Source organism: Pseudopipra pipra, chromosome 3 (genome assembly GCF_036250125.1).
Source record: "Pseudopipra pipra isolate bDixPip1 chromosome 3, bDixPip1.hap1, whole genome shotgun sequence".
Taxonomy (NCBI): Eukaryota; Metazoa; Chordata; class Aves; order Passeriformes; family Pipridae; genus Pseudopipra; species Pseudopipra pipra.
In genome coordinates this window covers 27,770,979-27,791,804 of record NC_087551.1, presented here as the reverse complement: position 1 = coordinate 27,791,804, position 20,826 = coordinate 27,770,979, and the positions used below count along the sequence as shown (strand labels likewise).

General features: G+C 39.7%; 1 protein-coding gene and 1 long non-coding RNA gene across 4 annotated transcripts in view; one reads left to right on the top strand and one right to left on the bottom strand.

Annotated features, from left to right (window-relative positions):
* Positions 1-19,565, top strand: part of LOC135411158 (uncharacterized) — a 61,463-nt gene extending 41,898 nt beyond the window's left edge. The window contains exon 2 of the long non-coding RNA XR_010429014.1: positions 16,165-19,565. This is a non-coding gene — a long non-coding RNA (uncharacterized LOC135411158). The remainder of the gene's footprint in view (positions 1-16,164) is intronic.
* The window catches only part of EPAS1 (endothelial PAS domain protein 1), a 77,707-nt gene that overhangs the window by 4,333 nt on the left and 52,548 nt on the right, over positions 1-20,826 (bottom strand). For all 3 annotated transcript variants that reach the window (XM_064648406.1, XM_064648405.1, XM_064648404.1), the window contains exons 4-12: positions 20,295-20,379; positions 19,675-19,793; positions 19,377-19,579; positions 10,924-11,030; positions 5,409-5,556; positions 4,438-4,646; positions 3,926-4,113; positions 2,951-3,061; positions 769-1,256 (exon numbers count right to left, since the gene is read on the bottom strand). In XM_064648406.1, coding sequence (XP_064504476.1) covers positions 769-1,256; positions 2,951-3,061; positions 3,926-4,113; positions 4,438-4,646; positions 5,409-5,556; positions 10,924-11,030; positions 19,377-19,579; positions 19,675-19,793; positions 20,295-20,379 — 1,658 coding nt within the window. The remainder of the gene's footprint in view (positions 1-768; positions 1,257-2,950; positions 3,062-3,925; positions 4,114-4,437; positions 4,647-5,408; positions 5,557-10,923; positions 11,031-19,376; positions 19,580-19,674; positions 19,794-20,294; positions 20,380-20,826) is intronic.

The following is a 20,826-nucleotide window of genomic DNA, read 5'->3' as shown; positions in this document are numbered from 1 at the left end:
TTGCTTTGCATACTAAGTATGAACACACAGGTTGCTAACTGGGGACAGACCCTCTCTTTCCAGATGCATATTCAGACACTGGTATTTCTGCCCACAAGAAATCCCAAAAAGCAAACTGCACAGCTTCAGGTTTTAAAATGACCATTACTATTTTATGTACTTTCTGAACATTTCAGTGTGACCAACACTAAAGACCCAAGAGCTACTTAGAAATGTCTAGCTATGAAAGGCAACTTTCATAGCCTCTGATCTACATCTCAGCACATATTGTTTACATGTGTAATAAAGCAAACAAGGTGAGGAAGCGTTGTAGAAAAAGAGCCTGTAATTCTAAATCTTAGCTGTAGTATTTACATATGCCAACAATAATGTGCTCTCATCCCTCCTTCTTCCCCATTTTTTGTTGTGAAGGAAACATATGCCAGGTGAGAAAATACGCACAGGTCCCTGCTTATTGCTGCACCAGTAAGTCTTTTCAGTATGTCAAGCATGCTTTGCAAAATTAATGGTGTAATTTTAAACTGATCAGCAGGAAATCCATTCACATATCCTTACAGGCAACGAAAAATTTGCCCACTTCAGCTTCTACCAGACTCACTGCCACTGGGAGAGAACCACATTTATTTCCCCAGAGGTACAGTCCGATGCCTATCACAACAAAATTGTTCCAGCTGAATTGAGAAAAAGAATTTTTAAAGATTACGACCCTTTTCATCCCCCGAAATATTTTCTGAGTAAAATACATAGTTATACTACAAAAGCACTTACCTTTTTTTATATATGGGCACCCTTGGAGAATGTAGTGGTGGCCCTGAGGGGGAATTTGATAGGGGTCCTGAGTATTTATCCATGAGTCTCCATTTAGCAGGAACATATTCTAATGGGGGATCAGGTGGCCACTGGGTGTTCGGTCTTCCTCCCATCGAAGACAGAGGAGTGCTGGCTTGGTCATGGTATGGTGGCAGTGATGACCTACTCATATTGTTGAAGAACACCGATGACAGGGACCCATGACCACCAGGGTTAATTTTTTCATTTGATATCTGTGGGCAATATTTCTCTGGGAGGAACTGATTCTGTGAAGTAGGAGCAACGGGTTGGAAGATGGTACTCATGCTACTTAGACTCTGCTGGGTATTTTGTGCACTTTCAGAGAGAGGACGTTCCTCTTGGCAGATTGGACTGAGCTGGAAATCTTCTCCATCCATAGGAATGTAAGGAGCCAAGGTTTCAAGGTCCAGTTCATTGAAGTCAGTCTGTGTGAAGATAAAGTAAGTTCATAAAGAAACTCAAAGTTAATAATAGTTGTGGCACTTAGTGTGATATGGAATACTAATAGATGTTAAACTGAAAAATCACCATATGCAAAATTTACCTACATGAAACTGGCCAACTCCCGTTTAAAGATGTCTTATTTCTATGCTAGCGTACATGTTCGTCATATCTTCAGCAAAATTAAGACAACAAACTGAAGGAAAAAACCTTCCCAGATGAGCAGTATTTAGTAAAGCATCTTGCATACAGCCTGCAACATCAGTGTGATCTGAAGTAGATCACGCTAAGCTTTGAATAACTTGTCTGCCAAGACTCTACAACGTGCGGCATGTAGTTCAACCTCAGGCTTTTTCATGCTAAAATAGAAAACACAGCTTTCTTATAATCTAGCTACATGAAAAAAGGTGTCTAAAAATGCAAAAGTGGAAAAAATTTAGCTGGAAGGACATTATCACACTTAAATCGGTATTCTTTTTTCTTTTGGAGGACTTGTCATACCCAGATCCATTTCTCTTGGCATTTGACCAAAGTTGAACAGAGAGGATAATCAATGCTGGCCCACCAGTCAGCTCATAACACCCCTGTGGCACTTTTCTAACACTCATTTTCCCCACCAAAGCTGCTGATGTGGTCGGACACACCTGAGCAAACAGATGCTAAATCTGACAATACTGAAGTTTACACATGTCAAGTCTTGCACTGAGTTTGATCCTGATCCACACTTGCCTCCTATCTGTCCACTCTTTCTCTTTCTTTAATTTCTATTTCTATGTCCAGGCTTAGATGAAATTTCTTCAGAACATGGACTACAGCCTATTTAAGTCTGCAAATTGTGTTGGCAAATTGAAGCAACCACCTCATTTGGGCTCCAGTCACCCCGAACCTTCTGTAGGATTAATAGATGCAGACGAGTGTAAGGTCTGTGCAACCAGTTAGCAGTGCCTGTTCCTTTCTCTTGACTATAAAGAGGCATAAGCTCTTAACAAAGGCATTTCAATTAAGTATCAAAAGTTACATAAGCTGAATCAGGCCCACACCTTTTATTCACTAGCTCACTTGATGTAATGTTACAATAGTGGATTTATTTATTTATAGAGAGAATTTCTACACTTACACCCTGATTAGGATGCAGGAGATAGAAACCATATGTTATTTTATGTGCAAGTAATTGTCAAATCTCTCTGAAAACCTCCAAGAGGTAAAACAGGAATATATCCAAAATTAGATTCTGTTTTATAGTTAAAGGAGATGTGTGCTATAAGGGGCATTCCTCTCTCATTTAGTTGTTCTGCAAGAATTAGTTTATTTATTTTTTGTTCTAGAAAGGATGTTTGCTCATTAGTCATTAGTCAGGATTAAAAAAAAATTGCTGCTTATGTTACATATCCAATCCACAGAAGCCTCCAAATTCTGAAAGCTCTCTGGTGCTCCTTTCTTCTTAGCAGTGCCACCAGTGACACTCCAAACCTAGTGCTTCAGAGAGTCAGGGACAGAAATTGACACTCCAGTTTTTGAAAGTGCATTGTTTTGTTAGTGTTGTGCATGAAAGATTTGGTGTGTATGTACAAATGCAGTTTGTGTATTGTATCACAATATCTGCACATACAATATGCACCTGTACTGTCTGCTAGGAGGGGACTGATTTTTGTGGCTTTTGGAAGAGATAGCTCCTTACCTGGGAGGTGCACTGACTTTTTGATTCTGTGTCCATGGCAAACAGTTTTTCAATCACCTCAATCTTAAGATCTTCATCCACGGAACTGTAATAATCTTCTGGGCTGCTGGGCTGCACGAAAATAACAATTTGTTTTAAGCAGCAAGGCAACCACGGTATTGGCTTAGCATCACGTCATTTATACCAAGCTATTCAGTAACAGATCTTTCCTATGAAAAGCAAATGGCTGAATGTGCGTTTAGCATCCTCAAAACCCAAAACTGTCCACTTCTATCATATGCTTTTCTCCAACACAAGATTGTCAGTACAAAACAGAGGCACCAAATACAGGAACCTAGTTTTCATCTTAGTTTAAATGTTTTTTGGCATCTTGGACCAGGAATGTTCAATATTAAATATTTTTGTCAAGGACAGAGATGCTCAGCAGTATCTCCATGCTTTTCTTAAGATTGGACACCCTCTCGTAAAGGCCATCTAAGAGTGGCTCCAGCTCTTGGGGGCAGTGCCATGAAATAATTCATTCTTTCAGTGGGGAACTCCATGGAGCTGCTTTCAAAAGCCAGAGTTGGGTAAGCTTCCTAAAGATCACACTTTCTAGTTAACAAACAGAAGGAGGATGGTGTGGAGCAATGTTCCTCATGACCACACAGTTTTACCTTGGCTTTTTATTTAAGGCTAACTTCCTGAAAGGTGGTAGCATGTTCTTCTATTAGTTGTTTTATAGATAGCAGTAATTACTGAGGGACAGCTGGGAGACAATGAGGACTGCAATGCAAAGGCAGGATATAGTTCCTGTTTGATTGTTTTGTCATTGATCCTTAAGGTATATGCAGTACAGGAAGGATATAGATACACTGGGCCTTGTTAATAAGCAATGTGACAGGACTGCTAACATGAAAATGTTGTCTATGTATACTGATGGGACTTGCATACAAAACATAACATGCTTTCTTTTTTTTTTAAAGCTCTTCTTACCGTAGAACAGCTACTGTTGCTGCTTGCACTAGGAGTACTGCTGCCAGGTGCAATCTGAGGCATTGTAAAGGACGGTATTGTCAGTGTTTCACCTTGAGCAGGGTGGCTTTTCACTTCCACTGGCCATGCTTTGTTTGGTGTCAAAACAGCATTGGTGAAGACAGGGGCTTCCTCAAACTTCTGTGTCCCTGGATGGAGTTTTAACAATATTAATGAATGCTTTTAGCTTGTGCAGTGTTATGATATAACTGCAGCTATTCATTAAAAGTAAACACTGCTCCTAGTTGCCATGACAATAAGTTGGCATAGACTTAATGCACGTTGTTTAGTCAGCAAGAAAGCCTGATTCTGCTCTCATTCACAGAAATTTTCCACTGGTGTGAGCATGTGGGCTCTTTTAGCCATTACTCCCAATTTGTACAAACAGCAAACAGACCTTGTCTATTAAGTTTCTAAATGTAGGTTCACACGTGGTTCTTTGTTGTACGAAAATAATTTATACAAATACTAACCGAAATCCAGGGAAATAATGGCATCGCCAGGTGTTGGTGCCAGCTGAGCAAGTTCCTCTGGTTCTTCTTTTAACTTAGTAAACAAGAAGTCACTCTTCTCTGTCCCAGGAATGCCGCTGTCATAGGCAGTGCTCATCGTCAGCAGGTGAGGCTTGAAGAGCGATTCTGTTTGGTCCATGGAGAACACAACATCGTTCTTCTCAATTTCACTAACAAGAAAATATGTTTTAGGCACTTTGTACTCTACAAATAAAAGATACGGGTAACGTAGGCAGTACAGACTCTCTAAAGCTGGGGCTCTACAAGCCATTTTGGCCTCTCAGTTGTATGCCAGGCTCTCGACAGGCGAGGCATGGTTCCAGCGTTGCCGAGCACCGCCATCTCAGATGACGCAGAGACTGTGGTCAGGACTTCTGTGGGAATACTCAGGGCTTTGTTGCTCTGCTTTTTAAAGGGATGTAGTCGAGGCTATAATGACCCAGACTATCACTCAAATAAGTATTTCCTATTTTGGCCCCAACTGGGACCAAAAAAACTTGAGTTTTGCCAAATGAAGGCAAAATTCTTGATTGGTCCTGATTTTTGAGGTGGTAAACAGCATCTCTTAGCAACATATGATACCACTGCTACTTAATTTTATCTCTTGGTCACAGCATTAGAAAAACAAAACAATCTAGCTGTTGTGTTACACAATAAAATCTTCAGTGCAGACTTTATACTCCTTTGTATGAGCACAGCAGCCACTCTGCAGAAGAGAAAGGCTGTGGTGTATTTCAACAGTGTGTATGGGAACAGGCATGCCACATTTTTCATCGATGTCTAACATCAGTAAACAAGACTGAACAAACATGACTAAACTGATTTCAGAATAACAACACTGAATAAATAGACCCTTCAAAAGTTCCTCCAAATATTGCATTTCTTCCAGCACATGAATCCACATGTGTCTTTTTCTGTCCTGTACAACTTACCTCAGCACATAGTTGACGCAGACGATGCACTGTGGCTGCAGGTTCCGCGTGTTGTAAATCACGGTTCCTTGGGTCTCCAGCCATACGTATCCACCGTGCTTGGCAAGCATACGGTACTGGCCTGTCACTACTTGACCTTTTGTACATACTGAGAAAAGGGGGCAGAGATATAAATAATGCAGCAGGGACAGGAACACACAACATGTAAGGTTTGTTTTAAATAAACCCACTTCTGTGTTTTTGTTATGCAGAACTGCACCGAGACATTTGTAACCAAGGCTGCTTAACTTTGGGAAAACTCAGCCATTTCAAATATAAAAGAGGACATTCATTTGAGGTTTCCACTCAAGATTGAAAATTTGAGTTTTGGCATTTGGCTTCTTGAGATGGTCTGAGTCTTCAGATCCAAACATGGGATTTTAAAAATTTAATATAATATCCCAACTTCCCCCAAAATAATGCCTGCTAACAATGTTTCTTGAGAGTCCCTGTTCTAGAAGTGCCTTGGTTTGGGCTCCCAAGTTGGTCTGTAGAAAAGTGAATTTATTTAGGAAAAACTATTTATAGTTTCCTTATTTAGGTGTTTGAGAAATACAAGAGTCAGATGATCTAAAAGCTATATTCACTAAAAAAAAAAAAAAAAAGCAAAGGTAAAACCCCTCCAAAAATCAAAAATCTCATGGTTTCTCTTTATATTCCTTACATTTAGAAGCTGGAGACATCAAAACCACAAATAAAATTAGGGTGTCATTAGCACAGCATTGGTCTTAAGGGGCTCAAGTAGCAATATCAGTCATAAAAAAGCATCAGAACTAAGAATGGTAAATGGGACTGTTTTATCTAGAAAAAAAACCATCAAACTACTGTATTTCTCCTTCTAGTTGAACTGTGCCGTTCCTCTGCAATAGCCTGGAATTAGTAGCCTGGAAGGAACCAAGACCCATATGACCGAATCTAATAATGTTCATATAACTCAACATGTTTTTTGAGCTGTCCCATGTTTCTCAAGAAATAAACTGATGATAGTACAACTCAGGTTTAAAGCTTTGTTTAAAGGTTTGAAGGGCAAAATCTGCAGTCCTGCTGCCCTCGCCCTCCAATATTTTGCAATATGGTGTCCTGCCTGTTGTAATTCAAAGTAGTCAGTTCAGGAAAAATACTGACGATCAATGGCAATAAAATTAGGGCTGGAATACACAAGCAATACTCATACTAATAAAAGCTTGTACTTGTAAGCAGACATAGTTGTGCTGAGTAGCAGCAGAAGTGGGAACTGGCTGAACCAAACCTTTGACCGCACATTGGCAACCTTTCCTTCTAAACAGCTTTTATGCCCCAAATCAGTATGCCATCAAACTAATGCCCAAAAAATAATGCAATTTGACTCAGTAGGACTGGAAAATTGATTCCGCAGTCTTTGTACAAAAAAATTCCTTGTGAATATGGCCATTAACAGAAGCTATTTATTGTCACTCCCTCCTACATCACCACCATACAAATGTACAAATTCAGGCCTATGAAATGCAACAACTGTTTTGCAGATAATTGTTGCTGTGTTTATCCTTCTATTTCTGAGGTTTGTTTGTTTTCTTCCTAGGAGTATTTAATCATCCTTCATTTAATTTATTTAGACAAAGTAGAACATTACTTTTATTGATTAAATACTTCTGGTGGAACAAAATCAAAAGGCTTTCATTTCAAAGTGTTTTAGTGACTGGACTGTTCTGCTCTGCTTGTGAAACATAATTACACTGCTTCCTAATCATCAGCTCATCAATAAGAGTCACAGTGTAGGCGCCTGTTACATTACAAAGAAGCTTTTTACTGCTTTAATCTTTTTTATTATTATTATTCAAAGCATGTCATGTTCTGATATAATAAAGTACAGCAGAATCCCTCCATGGGGTAATCTCATAAATTACTAATACACTTGTAACTGCTGACTTTGTTATCAACGCTACATTTAAGGATCTGCCTTCAGAGTGAACTTCTCACTTCTTTATTTTTTTATAAAGTATACATTACCTGTATCTTTTCAGAACCAGTAACATTTGAATCAACATCTCCAATTATATTGCTTATCTTTGTGTGGAGAGAGGGGGAAGGTAGGGATGAATTTAATAGAACACAAAAACATGATTCACTTGGAAGGCTTGTTGAACTTCTGCTATGTACTACCAAGTCGCAGATCCCAGGTGGTGACACTTGGCTCCACACTGAAGTCAGCAGCAAAATTCCCATTGGCTTTAATGGCAACAAGACCAGCTCTTAGTGGAAACAATTATAGATTATTAATTGCTGAATTGGAAAATACAGTTCTACAGTCAATCTGTTGTGTAGATTTATGTAACAAGACAGAAATTTTCATCTTGCTTGTGTAACATGAAAAACTGGGTATGCTAAATGCTGCCAAATGCACTCTAGTCTTCCATTCCAGAGTGACTAATTAAGACTTTCGTACTCTATATGAAACTATACTTCCAGCCATGAACACAAACACTATTGTGGCTTGCTTAAACATGAGGTTGTTATTTCACCTCAAGAAAAAGAACTAACCTAAAGCTGCAACAAGCATGATTTATCACTAAATTAGATGGAAGGAAAGGGAAGGAGTTCTGCTTCTATGCAAGACTCACTTGAGGTTTTTCTTTTCAAACTTCAGTCTCCTTCCTCTATTTCCTATACGTCTTTACAACACCAGCTGGCTGGCACTGTCAGAATTGATGACTGCTTTATTGCATGAATACATATATCCTACAATAGCATACTTCTAATAAAAATTACTTTTTAATAGAAGCAAGTGTGCTGAACATGAATTTTGAGGTGGATATTTCCATGTATAAAAGGATACAGCCAGGGAAAATTAATAAGTTCTGCATAGCTACAGGCTTGGAGGAATGAGTAAGGTCTGTATAAGCTGTATACCTGCTTGGTAACCCTGTGCATTAGACAACATCTCAATGGCACACATAATGAAACCTAGGCATTTCCTATTTGGAGGGCTTATGTGTGTTTTCTGAAGTCACAGCCAGCTGTCACTTAGTCTTCTTGATTGTTCTCCAAGTTGGTAAGAAGCCTGATGGTCCCAGCAGACATGGGAAGTATTTATGTTAGAAAAACTAAAAGGGCCAAATTTGCTGGTGATGTAAACTGATAGTTATGTTGCGGGCAACAGCATTTATGACAGCACAGACTTTGGTCCTGTGCTTCTCACAGTAAAAAGATAATCCATGCTGATCCTATGCTATCATAAACACTATGAAACAGTTTGATCTTAAAACATTTCTAACTTGTGCAATACACAGTGCCTTGAGCACTTCTGCTGATGTAACACCCTTCTAAGACTTACTCTTGCCTTCATTCTGCTTCTTGATCAGTCCTCATGCCCTACAGCAAAAGTTTGTAGGACATGGCCCTTTTCAGTAGGCACAAATGTTATCTAGACATACACTCTGCACTTACGTGACTTTATTGAATTGCCAGAGTGGGGAGCAAACTCAATCAATGCCTGGTTACAGGGGGTACTAGAAACTCTCCAGAGATCCTTACATGGACAAGTCCCAACTCAGTGCTCCCATTTCATTAACTAGCTAGAGATAACCAACAAGGGCTCACTCTCCTCCTCTTTCCTGTTGCCAATGGGTTTGCCAGCTCCCATTTTATTCCCTGTGTGGAGTTGTCCATTCTTAGAAGTGCAACTCAACAATTCAAAAGCACCAGTGCAGCACACCCTCTGATTTCACAGGATGACTGTCGATAGCTCAGCATAGGATAAGAACATTCTATCTATAATTATCACTAATTCCTTTTCACTGTTAAAACCAGTAAAATATTACATAAGAATCAATTAAAAAAATATATTCCCAAATAACTTTCGCTAAGTATGGGTTGATCTATTTTTTCTTTTAAGCAGCTCTGGAAACAGGATGATTTGTATCAACACTGTTTTACAGCACACAACTCTTATCACTGCCAAACATTCTTTCAAGAAATATTTCAACTTAAAACTGTCCTGAATCTTTGCCATTGGAGTTAACAGATATTCCCTTTTCCCCTTATGGTCAGACAGCTATTCTTTGCTGATCCTTTTCTCTGGGAAGTACAGAAATAATTTCTGTAGATCTATTTGGTGGGCAATTCCCTACAGACATGACCTATGTCATGGGCTTTTTCCTGAGGACGGAGACCTTTATCATAGCAACTACAAGGTGGGGGGGGGCTGGGTTTGAGCTTGTAGATTGCAGTCTAGCAGCTTTGCTTTGTGTCTATAAAAAGAGCAGTAGCAGAGGTTTTAGTGATGTGTTGCTGAGAACTCTCCAGTACACTGGGTCAGCGCCATAACAGCCAAGGAAATGTCATTTGTACATTAGTGCACCGCACTGTCTCAAGCCAAAGCACCAGCTGGATAGAGACTGAAGGTTTAAATCCATTATTAAGACACCTTATGCGATAGAGAGGGGAAGTGTAACTATATGCCTTCTGAAGAGAGGAAGCAGATCTTGGATCTGATCTCTGCTCCCAGAGTAAATCAGGTACTTTACATTAAGAACAGCTAAAACTGGCAGTTCATTTAGGCATAAGAGTAACAAGAAGATGTTGTTCCCAGCTGTAGATATTATTTGTAGAATGAATATCACTTTTAGAAAGGTTCCTTGCACATCTGGTTTGGATGGGGAAGATAGTTGTTGTTTGGTAGCAAAAGACAGACATTCAAAAATACACTGCAGTAAGCTCTTCGTATTTCCCTTTATAGCTGCTCTTCCTGCTGAGCCCAATGGCACACCAAAAGGATAATCATAGAAAAGCTTGGGTTGGAAAGGGCCTTAAAGATCAACTAGTTCCAGTCCCCTGACATGGGGGTTTTCCATTAGACCAGGTTGCTCAGAGCTCCATCCAACCTGGCCTTGAAGACTTCTAGGGATGGGGCAGCCACAACTTCTCTGGAAAACCTGTTCCAGCACCTCATCACTCTCACAGTAAAGAATTTCTTCTTAAGATCTAATCTAAACCTACTCTCTTTCAGTTTGAAGCCATTGCCCCTTGTCCTGTCTCACTACATGCTCTTGTAAAAATTCCCTCTCCATCTTTCTTGTAGGTTCCCTTTAGGTACTGGAAGGCCACAATTAGGTCACCCCAAAGCCTTCTCTTTTCCAGGATGAACAATCCCCACTCTCCTAGCCATCGGTAAATGCACTTCTCACCAGGTTAGTACTGCCTAACTCAGCTTTTCAAATTTTCAGCTGAACCTTGCATTATACTTTGAAGAGACAGTGGTTCTCCTCTCTAACATCCAAGTTTAGTTTTAATTATGGCAAAAAACAGAGCCTGTGGAAAGATCAGCAGAAGATTTCAGGTACGCAAGCACAGTAACCTGTAAGCCTTCTGGCAAAGTGTAAATACTGTTCGGGGACAATATCTGCACACAAAGAGCATTTTTATTTTCAACTACTTATTGAGGTACCGACAAATTATGCTTTACATGCAAACTATGAAGAAAAAAACGAATGTGACTTACAATTCTGATGACTCTTGGTCATACTCTCTGAGTCCAAGGCATGGTAGAACTCGTAAGCTGAACGACCCAGCAGCTCCTCTGGATGGTATCCAATCAACTCTGTTATTCTTGGTTAAGAAAAAAGCAAATATTTAAAATTCAGGTCACTGTAGCCTTATGCTTACATGTGGAAGGCAGCTATCAGCTCTAGTCCTTAGATTAAGAGAATTAAAAAAAGCAATATGAGAAATTCTGAACTTCTAAACACATCAGGAGCTGCAGAGGACTTCTGATTGCATTCTGAAATATCTCCATGTTCAGAATAAACTGCTTTGTACTACTATTAGAATAAAAATTCCTAGCGATGTCATTATGTGTGTTGCAAATTTTCCCAGGCCTATTGCACACTAATAGAAGGTATAAACTTTTATTAATAACAAAGTTCTCAAGCTGTCCACTACATGCACCACTACTCCCAACAACCACCACTCAAAATCAGATACATGTGAGGGGCGTAGTAGTTGGCACCAACAGGTTTAAAATTATGTGGGCATTTAAAAAACACATGCAAAAGGGTTAAATCACTACTTTGGCTACTGCATTTAATAAAAATGCAAGGTGAGAAATTAAGGGCAGCTAAAAAATATCAGCTTGTCTACTTAGTATTTCCTCAATTATATGAGAACTTTAGCATATGGATTAGGTTACTTGGATGACTAATCCACAAATTAAGTAGGACTTTACACAAAGAAAGCTATGATCTCAAAAACTAGACTTTTTTTTTTAGAGTCTTTCTGAGTACTCAGGCAAGACAGAATTTCTCACAAGTTCCTGAATAAAAGAAAATAGGTCATCAAACTATGCAGATGATTTTCTCTAATGAGGGGGTGGAGGAAAAACGTTCTGTTTCCCTAAATTCAATTTGAAATGCCATCACATGCAACTTACAGGAAACACAGTAACTAAAAGAATAATTCAAAAGCAAAGATTATACTATATTTTGTTTTACAAAACAGTGACACTCTTGGTTGCCTTTTCTTAGCTTCTAATCTCCAGTAACATAGCAGAGAGCAGTAGCAGAAAGGACTACAAAATGACTCTGAAGCTGTCATAAACTTTTAAAAGCTGGGAGGCTTGCAAGGAATAGTCACATCTTGCAGCACATCACTGCTCTCAATGGCAGTGTCCAGGTTTTATGCCTTGTCACTAAACTCTCTTGGAAAAGCTTTATCTGCCATCACCACATTTGATTTGTGGTGCTGCTACTTTTAAGGGAGACATCTTCAGGTTTGTGTACTCCCTGAAGGATAGCCTTGGCCCAGCCCTCCAGACAAAAGCACGTCTTTACAAGACAGACATGTAAATACTGTGAAACAAACTGAGCAAGAGCATGGCATTCCTCTTCTGGATCTCCCTCCAGCAAGGGAAGACAAATAAGATGGGACTATTTTGTTTGTGTATGGTTTGAACACCAAGGCACTGAGTCAGCTTTTCTCTGGACTCCACAGAACTGTATAGCTCATAGCCCCAGGATACCTTGGTTTTGTCACTCTGAAAACTACTCTGCCTGATTTCCATAGAACAAACCTGGGTTTATAATGCTTTAGTTGAGCAAAAGCTATAGCTTGTATTGGGTTCCCCTCAAAAACTTACTCTCCTGTTTATGTTTACAGTTTTATTTACATTTACAGTTAGACCAAGAAAGGGCAAATTCTCGAGACCAGTTTTCAGAGTTGGTTTTTTTACTCTCTTCACTGACAAGCTTCTGAGCTTTTAAACTGTAACCCAGTCAAATCTGTAACTTTTCTCTGAAACCACAATTGCTTTTTCTTTCTTATTGAAAAGTAGTTCTCATAATGAGTTGGTCATCAGAGCTGAACCATCAAGAGAAAACAACAAATACTGAAGAAGCCCTAAGAAAAGTAAGGCTTACAAAATAAAGTTGCTGCTTGCCTTTACACAGCCAGCTGGGACACACTGATGTAAGTGAGCAGAGGCTTTTGCCAGGGCCAGTGTAAATACATGGTCTTTAAAAACAGAAACCATGGCCTTTGGTTATATAATGGCCCAGTATCATAAAACATCCCAGTTAGTTTGGAGCTTATCACAGAAGGATTTTAAAATTCAGGAAGTTGAGGATTTACTCTTAATCCGGTCATTGGGAGCTGAGAGCCAAGTGGGGGTTGAGCAGCGAGAAGGAAAAGGAAATAAAGATAATGGGGGGGAAAAAAAGCATCATGTACTCAGCAGCATCAGTGCAAATCCAAAACCACATTACAGCCTTCATGAGTGTCAACAATGGAACTCAGATAGCAAGCAAAAAATACACATTACAGCAGGCTAAGGGACTCTTAACTCTTATCATATAGAAATTGCAATCTCTATGCAAAATTGTGTGTTCCAATCCTGTAATTCCCCCTTTCAAACTGCTCCTCACTGTTCATAATGAGCACCCTCTCTATAAAATTACTCTTCTTGTCATTTCATGGCACAGAATGACTTGTGGTGTGATCCTGCTGTGACAATGTCTAATTAGATCTAATATGATCTTGGATGAAAGTTAGCAAGTGGTTAACTTTAGCAAGGTGGTATCTTTTTATTACAACCAACTACATATTACACAAAAAGATAAGATATCAAAGAATTACCCCACAACATTGGCTAAATTCTAAACCCATGCCTGGTAACAGTGAAATACTAATAAAGAATAATTGTTTTAAAATAGTTACTTTAAAAATCATAATAAATGGCTAAACAGCCTCTATGCCCTTCTTGACCGATCTGTTGATCTGTTAACACTATTCAGACTCATTCCACTTCTCTTTAAAGACTCCTGGGATAGATCAGATTAGACAATTTCATGCCACATTATGCACTAGGATCTAGGTGGACAGCTATCTCCATCTCCATCACACCCATCCTGTGACTCTCCCAAGATGTTCATGGAAGAAGACTGGCCGTAGCCAAGAGCCCAACAGCACCTGGGTCAGGAGGCAACGAGTACTTTGGCACAGGACCTTGCACTGATCTCACCTGAGCATCACTTTGAGGTTTGCCAGGGAGGTGCACCCTCCAAGCTCTGCATGCTTTCTACAGGAGCCTCTTAGCAACACGAAATGGCAAGTGAACACACAGAAGACAAAGTGCAAAGGAAAAGGCACTCCATGGAGCTATGAGAAGGAGGAGTACATAACTAAGAAATTCAGGGAAATGTCTATACCCCATGGGACCAAAGGGTCATTTACAAAACTGAGTCCAGGACACAAGACTTCTACTTTTGCTTAGACACCAGACAGAAAATTGCTCTTTGTGCAAGCTGTGGAATGACAAAATTAGAAAACAAACTGTATGGTGGTTTTGGGTGGCATTCCTGCCATGGTAGGCTTTGTGTTTCCTTTGCATCTGTAGAATGCTAATTAGGAAGATGATAATAATTTTTTGTTGAAAACGACAGGTGGATTACGAGACTGTTTATTTTCCTGTTAACCACTCATTTCTGAGAACACAAATACCTTTGGGGGAATCTTAATTTTTCCAGACTGGCACTTACAGTTTTCTCAGCTAAACTTGTCATCATGATGTACTGAGGTCAAAATCTCAGAAAACACAGTAAAGAGGTGTGCAGTAGCCATCTGCAGTAGGGGATCTGTCCCAGTTACCACCACTTAAATGCTTTTTGAGTTCTACTTCAGTTTCCTTTAATATACAATATACTTAAGTACCTTAATATATAATTTTTGGAACATGGAGCAAAGGCACAGTTTTGTGCTTAGGATGCACAGTTAGGAAAGAAGTGATCTGAACTTTGTTTCTAGAACTGTACAACCTTGCCCTACTTTATCTCTTTGAGACACAGCAAAGCAACAAACTTCACCGCTTCAAAGGCTGCTTCTCCTACAAGATGAGCTAGTTCAAGTATTTTGTTTTTTCTTAAAATTGTGCTTTTCTGTCCCTTTAAAGGAGCACAAAGGTTTTTATCGTATATAATTTCTGGAGTCAAAACAGTATTGTAAGAACCATCAGGACTGAGAAGTCAGGCTCTTTTGTGAAAGACTGCTCTAATGTTTACTGCCCCAAAAAATAGCTGGGTGTATATTTTTGGGGCTGTGTGTGGACTGTGTGTGTGAGGGTGTGGATCTCTTAACAAAGTCTTTTTGTATTCAAACTGTTACCAGGTTATTGAAGTTAAATTGGTCTTAAGGGGAACAAACAAAACAAAGTTATACTTAAAGCGAAATGAGTGAAAAAAAAAAAAAAAGAGAAAAAATAATAAAGCCCAACACAGACACTATGCCTGGAGTAAAGCACTCTGTCAGCCCGCTACAGCAGGCGGCAGGGCAGTCTTGCCAACTAACCACATTTCCTCTCAAAAATATTCATGGTTCCTTTTACTCTAACCCAGGCCAATAACAAAAATAAAATGCAAAATTCTGGGACTCTTGGCCACTCCTGAGAGGGATGGCTGGCCTGGTCAGGTGTATCTGTCCTACTAGGCAGAAAAACTAGATGGATACCTGAAAACCTTCACCAGGACTCTGTCACTCCTACTCATTGGGTCCATCTAAATCTAAGTCTCATTATTAGCAAAAGAAGTTAGTCACATTTCATTCTTAAATATGACACATAACAAAAGTCAGTTTTGTCAGTTGTGGATCTTTGGTTTCAGATATCATCACTTCACTGTTATCTCCATACTGCATTTTCCCCTGAGAAGGGATGGAGGGACAGGAGGTCCATTCAAATGCTTATTTGCATTCTCACCTAATTTAAAAATATTCCCCAAATATAAGTCAAATGGCAAATGACTTAAATCCTCATCCAAGGTCCTGTGCCTGCATATTGCTGTTTTACTGGGACATAATTGGAAGCACAATACAACTCAGTTTCTTCAGTCAGGCACAGCCTGAATTCCACATGTATACGCACACGAGAAATCTAGCTAGGACCAACATTATGGCATTACTTCTTCCTGCACCATCCTGTTCTGAATCACTATACATTCTCCATCACTCATTTTTTCTTCTTCAACTCTTCCATTAGAGTATGACTGCCATTAGAGTATTACTAATTGTATTTCTTATAATCAGGAACATACAACATCCAGTGGCAAGCCACAGCTTTAAAGTAACAAAGCACATAAGCTTTTCAGTGTGCCAGTGCCAGGGAACCTGTTGGTGACGCAGCCTCCAGAGTTTCCATCTGTACACCTCATCCCGTGCAAAACAGATTTGTTTCCTTATCTATCCTTCTCTCTCCTCACAGATGCTACCCATGGCAATTACAGGCAAAGAGTGCTTTCCTCTCCCCTCCCCAGCAACTGAGAAGTCACAAGAATGAAGGTGAGAAGCAAATGCTTTCAGAAACCCATTCTCCTCCAATGGTGTTCCTTTGTTGTGCTTAAAGCATAAAGGCTCAGACTGCATGTGCTGGGGCACTTGAAGCAGTTTTGGGGCTTTCTATCAAATTCAGATACAGTTTTCACTTTCGTTTTGTGGATTTCTCCACCACAGAAACATACTGCCGCTATTTCTACCTACTGATTGGCCCCGTGGCCCCCACAGGAAGATACGCTGAGCATTAGCTTTGACACCAAAGGAACAAAATTGTCTTTGTACAAAGACATGCTGTTTTTTCTGACTAAAACACCCTCACTGGTGATCTTCCCTGACACAAAAGTGTTGTGCAGCTGAAAGAAATCCTCACTTGGATTATTAAATTGTACCACTGGTCAGCATTTCTGTATTACAGCTAAAATAATCCTTCCTGTAAACCACTTAGCAAGGATAAGTGGAGCAAGGGAACATTTTTAAATCACTCTCCAGGAATGGCTGAAGCAGGCATTTAACAGAACAACCATATTTATTATTCATATCTCACAAACCTTTCTTTGCAGGCTCATCACCTTGCAAAAACTGTTTTAAGACTACAAACATTTTCCACCTAATTACTGGCAAGTCATAGGCCCACATGCATAATTATTTTTGGAGGGCAAATTATATGGGCTACTGTCTCACACATTTTAAATGAGGGATGGCCAGTCTTGCCTGCTTCATATTGCACCTACCCTGTACCCTCCCAAGGAAAAGCCAAAAGAATCAAGGCACTTCATATCAGCCAACTTGTCTTTGTTACTAGGTGTTGTAAGGTAGCCAGCCTATATTTTGCATGTTGCCTTGTGACAGACGAAGGCTATAAGCTTTCCTCATAAGAGATTATCCTCAGAAATCCTAGCATTTCTTTAACTGAAAGCTTTGAAAATAAAAACTTATTGCTCCCAGGAAGCAGACCTGTCCACACCAGATGAACTGCAGAACATACTAGGATCGCTGCAGAAGCCTGGTAGAGGAGGCACACTGCCCTCAATATCATCAGCCCTGAACTGGAAAGACACAGACTCTTATGGAGAAATGAGCTGGATCGCTGCAGAAAGGACAGAGTACGTGTAAAAGGGTTTAGGCATCTGACTGGCACATGTTGCCTTCCCTCCTCCACTCCCCAGCCGGGATTTACATACTTGGCATAAGCTGCTCCTTCAATGCAGTTTGTCTAGCAGCACCGAATTTGATAAGAACAGCTGAGTGTTTTGCATTTTTATGTGTCTAGTGATGTGTTGCCTGTTGGAGAGAAATCAACATCTCTTCTGGGAGGGAAGCAAGAGCCAGGCAGATCTGCTATGAAGAACCTGAAAGGTTTGTGAGGTCTCTTCCTTCTCTGGCCTGACTGGCTTTTTACAGCTTTATCAAAGTCTCAGTAAAACATGAATGAAACATCCAACCAAAACTACCTAGTATAAGATGTGCTGCTTTGTTGTTGTCTGGTTCTGAAGAAAAAGAATCTCTAAAATCCCTACAAGTCAAATCCTCCAGAGGAAGCTGTTGTATTTCACTGCCATGTGAAATATTTTCTCTGTAAATCAAATACGCACTATTTAAGATGGGGTATAATATGTTATTATTTTTAAAATAAGCATGTGTATCTTTAATGAGACAGCATCAGTCCCTCTAATTCTCATTTATAATGGCTTATGCATTAAGTCTTGTAGAGACACAGGAATGCTGCAGTAAAGCAAAATCCTCTGCTACTCTCCTCCAGCTTGCCACTGAATGGCACCAGTAATTTAAAGGTACACTGTTTTTAATAACAAATCATTATCATATTGTTGCTTTCCCCTGCAGCAGCAAAATCTTATTGATATCTCAATATTTTCATTGTGAAAGTATTAACAAAGAAAAAAAAATGTCTGATTGTGATGACATGAGAGGCCATTTCTAGTTATACTTGCTGCTCAATTCTCAGAAAGGTCAGAAGGTCGGTCACAAGTTTCACACTTGCAATATTGCTTTCATCCACAGCTGCTAACACTGCTAGTTTATACTGTTGCTTTGTTACATTGTTTAAAACAACAATCTTACTTAGCAAAGTTTTAAAAAAACCTTCAAAGGTTGAAAAAAATAAATAAGTTGTCAATCCTGTGAGTTTTTGTGTAAAATGTGAGCATATATCCCACTGATAACCCTGCAGGCCTCAGAGGTTGCTAGCACATCTGAATTTCAGGAGACCGGTTTCTTTAGGCAGAAAAGTTCATCTTAAATTCAGGAATGACTTCATAAACTTCAAAAACCCCAAAACAAACACCAAACTCACAGCAGGAAAGACAGAACTTTCTGGGTAAAGGGGGAACAGGAAGACACTTCATCGGAAAGGATCTCTGGCTCACTCACACACATTGAAAACAGTTATCACAATACGTAGAAAGGGAGAAGAGGTAGATGGCACGAAATGCCTTTGAGATCCCAGGAGAAATCAGGCAAGTGAAGTGTAGGGGGATCTCCATTTTTTCCATTTAAGAGGGAAGTGTGGGGAGCAGAGGACACAGCCCCTTGCCTGACCCAAGATTATCCCCTCCCCTTCATTTCATCACTAAAAGGAGCAGATAGATAACCAGCAAAGGTTGTTTGCTTTTCATTGAGCAAGAGGCTGCAACCCCATTTCAGAGCTGCAGGTACTCTGGGTGCCTTAGCAATTCTTAGTTAATTTAGATCATAAAGTACTTGCTAGCTAACCGATAATTGCATCCTGGGCCAAAACAACTGTAAAGCAGTCCTTGACTAAGGTCCATACGGCACCATTTGAGACATTCTCAAAAACACGAGAACAGAGATGCTGCATACTCTTCAGTTTTATCAGTTAATCCCCAAGAAGCTAATGCTTGTGACTCCAAGTTGCCTCATCATCTGCCAGTAAAACTGAATTCCTCGCTCGGCAGGAGGAGGAAATACAGCAGGAGTACCATTTTGCCTAAATTGAGATTTGAGGTGGATTAAGTGAGCCACTAAATAGCTGTTTTGGTAATGGACTGTACTTTCTTCTAGTTCTTGCTTACCAGGTCCACATGGTAGGGCATTTGGAAGAACTTCTTGCTTTGTTCAAGAAGGTAGAAACACCTATAGAAAGGAAAAATCAGTGGAGCTTACCTGTCATCGCAGTAGGTGAATTTCATGTCCATGCTATGACGACTCAGGAAGGTCTTGCTGTCCAGGGGGATATCAATGTTTGAAGGGTGCTGAATAGGCTCACACATTATTATAAGGCAGGTGAGCAGAGGCTCCTTATATCCACACAGACTGTGAGGAGGGCAAGTGTTATACACTTTAACTTGTCCAGTGCAGTGCAAAACCTGAAATAAAGAGAAACAAACTTAGAATGCACTTTCTCTACGTGCCAAAATGTTTTTTAAAATCAAACCCACTTATTATGGATCAAATATGGTACCTTCCATGTTGCAGACTTGAGGTTAACAGTTCTGCCTCTGTTGGTAACGGTGCATTTCATTCTCATAAAGAAGTCACGCTCAGTTGACATCTCTTTGCTTTTCTTTCCAAAGCCTGGACCTGTATAAGGAAAATGGGAAATGAGTTTTCCCATTTTCCTTCTTCACTTCTTCTACTTTTAAGCATGCAGAATTCAACAGAAATAAAAGACTAATTCTCAGATAATTCACCTGCAGAGACCATCAAAGATGCATGGACTATTGCAGAGCAGCTTGTAGAGCTCAGACCTAAAACTTTAAGTGGAACTTAAATAGGACTCTGTGCATTTAAACCTGTGTTTTAGCTTGCAGCACGCAAATCTTTCCAAAGCATTATAACTGAAAACATTATGCCTGTATTAACTCGATGAGAAGAAAACACTAAATAAACAGCCCTTAGTGCTATCATATTTAAGCAGTATTTGGCAAAACAAAACAAATCTGCAAAGCATTGAATAACAGTTAACCATTATTCTAGGAATGAGAATTCTCTTTACCATGACTAACAAATCTTTACTGCTAGCCAATTACTTCATTTGGTTATTTAAAAAGCAAACAGTGACTTATTTATTTTGACTTTTACCATTTTTCAGACTCAGATTCTCTCGAATTTCTTCGTGGTCACATGGATGAGTGAAGTCAAAAATGCTGTGTCCAGTTAGTTCCACCTGTGCAGAAGGAAGAGCTACACTTAGCCAAATAAAAGCAACTGACAGTATTTATCTGTTTTCAAATACCATTTATTCTAATGAAACTGGTCACTAGAACTAAGTGCATCAACAGGATGCTCACAAACATGAATCCTGTGACCCTCCCTTTTTTTATCCTATCCATAACTTCTTATTTTCTCCTCAGAACAATTCTCTTATCTTTGGATTTGCACAGTGCAGTTAACAGTCAACACTACTGGATATTTTCAACATAGAAGGAAAAAAAACCAATCCACAAAGCAGAAAAGGGGGGACCCAAAAGAGCAGCTCTATCACTCCTGTGCCATAGTCTAAGGCACAAGTTAAATAAATGCCTTCTCTCCATGGAAATATCTATGAAGGCAAGTTTGCAGTCACCAAAGACACTACAACTTTGATAGGAAGGGAAAGGGAACTCCCCACCCC